At 41.8% G+C, this 3,908-nt stretch overlaps 1 protein-coding gene across 1 annotated transcript in view; it reads right to left on the reverse strand.

The window, feature by feature from the left end:
* LOC109969747 (uncharacterized) overlaps nt 1–3,908 on the reverse strand; it is a 12,491-nt gene that overhangs the window by 2,118 nt on the left and 6,465 nt on the right. The window contains exons 6-12 of the mRNA XM_020616852.1: nt 2,992–3,161; nt 2,605–2,886; nt 2,223–2,519; nt 1,842–2,126; nt 1,529–1,691; nt 665–825; nt 427–502 (exon numbers count right to left, since the gene is read on the reverse strand). Of these exons, the coding sequence (XP_020472508.1) occupies nt 427–502; nt 665–825; nt 1,529–1,691; nt 1,842–2,126; nt 2,223–2,519; nt 2,605–2,886; nt 2,992–3,161 (1,434 nt within the window). The remainder of the gene's footprint in view (nt 1–426; nt 503–664; nt 826–1,528; nt 1,692–1,841; nt 2,127–2,222; nt 2,520–2,604; nt 2,887–2,991; nt 3,162–3,908) is intronic.

Genomic DNA, 3,908 nt, shown 5'->3' on the forward strand with positions numbered 1-3,908 from the left:
AACAGCAGCTCAAATTTCATTATTAACTTCCAAACACTTTTTGAACCCTTTACCTTTAATTCTGCAACGTGTCATTGATCATAAGGAGCCAACTAACTGCAGTCTACTGCAGATTGCCAGAAGTAACACTGCTAAAGGCCAAAGCAGGAAACTGGAAAGTAAATCTGTTGTGCACACAGACTGAGGCGAGATTTTCTACCTGTCTACAAGCAGGGCTGCGGTGGCACAGACACCTGTATGCTTTTGCCACACTGCTTCCTGTTTGTGAATAACTGCATGATACTGAGGTTTGGGTTGACTTGCGTTAACAATCCACACATCCTGTTTGTTTCATACTGTATAGCGTCAGCAGCATTGCCCTCATTTGCCCCTCAATACTTCACCTGCTGAGCTGCAGCCTGTCACCTGTGGAGGTATTTAACTCACCAGCAAACCCAGAGAACAACGACAAGGATGAATATGATGGCCAAGGCTGAAGAGACGCAGCTCATGGCTATCAAAGCTGCAACACAAATACACACAGTAGAGTAAATCAACATTTAGACTAATGTCTTGGTAAACCTCCATATTACCTCAGCATGTTGATATGATCGGGATTTCTGAAGTAAACATGTCACTCAGCTCCCTGAATATAGACAGAAAATACAACAACATGGGCACTCACCAAACCGTTTGTCCTCCCTCGTGACCTCCACTTGAATTTTGACTGTAGCCGTGTGGTGATAGAAGGATGCCTGGCAGATGTACAGGCCTTCATCCTCCTCTGTGAGCTCTGACTGGAAGACCATTGCAAGCCCTTCCATGTAGACGAATGAGCCATCACTCCTGAAACATAAATAACTTTTAACTGAATTTAAAAAAAAGTTTAGCATTTTTGGAAACACGCTATTTACTTTCTTGATATGGGGAGACGATTGGTTCCACAGACAGACAGACAGCTTAGCTTAACTGGCTTTGTCCAAAAGCAACCAACCAACCCCCTGTACTATCACCTCTAAAGCTCATTTACTCATAGGATTTATCTTCCTTGGTTAATGCATACAAGAATATGCTTATTCGTGCAGAGAATTAGATGAGGCAATTGCTACCGCTTTCATTTTTACAATTAATATAACACAACCACCAGTAGCTGGTTAGCTTAGATTAGCATAAAGATGTAAACCTAAAAAACACACACACACAAATTGCCAGTTTAACAGTTAGTACTGTACAGCAGGCAAGCTGCAGTATAACATGTTAGAGGTGCACATTGGTGGGTTTTGTTACCTTTGCACAGAGCAAGACTGTCTGTTTCCCCCTGTTTCCAGTCTTTATGCTGACCTACGTTAACCATTTCCTGGTTGTAACTCATCTAACTCTAATCGAGACACTGAATAAGTGCATTTTACAATATGTCACACAACTCCTTTAAATTTATGTTGCTCAGTGTTGTGCAACAGCATAGTGGGAGCATTGCACTTTACAGCACATTGTATGTGCCGGTGCTTCCTGATGATGATTAGGTGGTAGATAATAGAGGATACACCACCTTTTACAGTTGAGGTTGTATTGTGGCACATTTCCTTCCACTTGGAACAATATATTCTGGTTGTGATGATTTTCCCGGAGTGTCAGTCTGTGTATGATGGGTTTACCACCATAGCGGCTTTGCAGAGGAGTCGTGTGGTTCAAGACTCTCACAGCAGAAATATCTGTAGAAAAGTCAGCTGAACATTAAAGATAAACTGCATATATTGAGACAAATGCATTTATGTGAGTTTCTACAGTAGGAATAATTGTGTAAATAACAACATTGTGTAATAATTATAAAGTGTTTATATGACTATTGCTTCTACACTCACAGAATTTGGGGATATAAATGCTCCTCTTCTCTGTTATCCCATGTTCAAACTGGAACACACAGGTCAGGTACTGCCCCTCATGAAGGGCCAACGGAAACTGATAAGTCAGCCTGGATTTTAGGACATGCCCTTCATATTGTGATTGCAGGGATGTTTGGCCTTTGGCATCATCAGGAAGAAGCCAGGCGAGGTTTGTCCTGACCCCCCCGCCTCTACACTCACACACTGCCAGCCAGAGATGAGAATTCTGCTGTCTCATCACAGCTACACTCAGCAGAGGAGCTTCTGAAAGAAAACAAGGGGTGACAGGAATGAGATGAGCAGCTGTATGAGGTTGTGCGTGTCATAGAAAGAAATATTTCAACAAAAGGAATAACGTACTGTGCACAGGAATGTGTATTGTTCTGTTTTCTGATGCCTCCATAGTTGGATGCGTCACCATACAGGTCAGATTCTGACCAGCATACAAAGAAGACAAGAACTGAACTGAGCTGTGGACCGATACTGATCCATCAGCCTGGACTTCACTCTCTGTCAGATGACTAATAATGTCATTGTTTTCAACATGCCAGGTTATAGCCCCTGCAGGGGCAACACTGTCCGCAGAGCAGTCCACCTTTGTGTATAGTTCACCATTTTTCCATTCAGTGCTGGAGCTGATGGTAACATTGGGGTGAGCTGTGTGTGAAAGAGACGTTAAACTACAGCCAAATATGCCTGCTACTCAGACAAAATTATCCATTGCTTTATTTGCTGAACATACCGCAAAGAGGGAATGTTATGCTTCTGTTCACTGGCTCCTCAAATACTGGGTGATTTATCACACACACTGCAGTGAGCTCCCAAGGCAAGCAGGCAGGGAGGAGTAAAACTCCCCTGACAGAGTGGCTTCCATTATGAGAAGTGAAATTGAACCAAGAGACTCCTGACACACCCTCTGGTAGAAGCCAGGACAGGTTGGCTGCAGGAACAGCATCAGCTGCTGAGCACTCAATCACCCTGTGTCTATCTTCAACTCGCAAATCAACTTGTACTGTCGGCGGAACTGAGGGGAAGGTCGTGCAGAGACGGTTCCACATCAATATTACATATAATACATAAAATTCATTGTGTATTGATGACAGAAATTCTGGCAACGAGTTTCACCTACCAGGCTGAATAACCTGAGGTTTAACAGTGATGTTGAACTGCAGGGTTGCTTTAAGATGGTGATATGAGAAAATGCATTCATACAGGCCAGCATGGTGAAGCTCAGCAGGACCCTGAACTGTGAGGCTACTGCCAGCCAGCTCTATACTCTCAGGCAGGGGTCCAGCATCCCTACAGAGAAACACCAGCAAATAGGCAAAAAAGGAATTTATGCTTCAGTTTCAGTTGTTACATCCATCCATCTATTATCTATATCACTTACCAAGAAAAAATCCATGCAGGCAGAGGGAGAACACACAGAAAGGCCGTGGTCAGCTGTGAGGTGTGAACCTAATTGCTGTGACACTACTAACCACTGCACCATCTTAACAGGCATTGCAATATTCAAATATTTACCTTTTTTAAATCTAAAATCTACATTAATCTATTATTTTGTTCAGGACATATGTCTAAATCTGGTTCTTGCTGTCTGTCACCTGTGGTTTGGTGCCACAAATGTCTTACCACATCCTCCACAGGATATGTACTGTATGTTGTTTCAGTTTGCATGCACAAAAGGAAAAAAACAGTAGTGTCGATGCCACTTCTTTATGAAAAAAGTAAATATATACTTCCTCTTTTTTAATATAACAAAAACAAACAAAAGCAAATAAAAAGCAAGAACATGATTACAGGACAGAACTAGACAGATTTTACTTCAGGCTCATCTCTACTGTCAGACTATGAATACAGTGTAATCAGGTAAAGAAGAGTCGACTTATCAAATCAGTGCATGGCGGCACCTTGAAATCAAAATGTAAGATAAAGCAATGTGTCTTAAAGGGGTTCTCCAGAGAGTCGATGGTTTACTTTCGTAAAGTTATGGGACTCACAAAAGGCATTAAAAATAACAATTTTTTATTTATTTTTTATTTTATT

This window comes from Monopterus albus, unplaced genomic scaffold, assembly GCF_001952655.1.
Source record: "Monopterus albus unplaced genomic scaffold, M_albus_1.0 scaffold180.1, whole genome shotgun sequence".
NCBI classification, from domain to species: domain Eukaryota; kingdom Metazoa; phylum Chordata; class Actinopteri; order Synbranchiformes; family Synbranchidae; genus Monopterus; species Monopterus albus.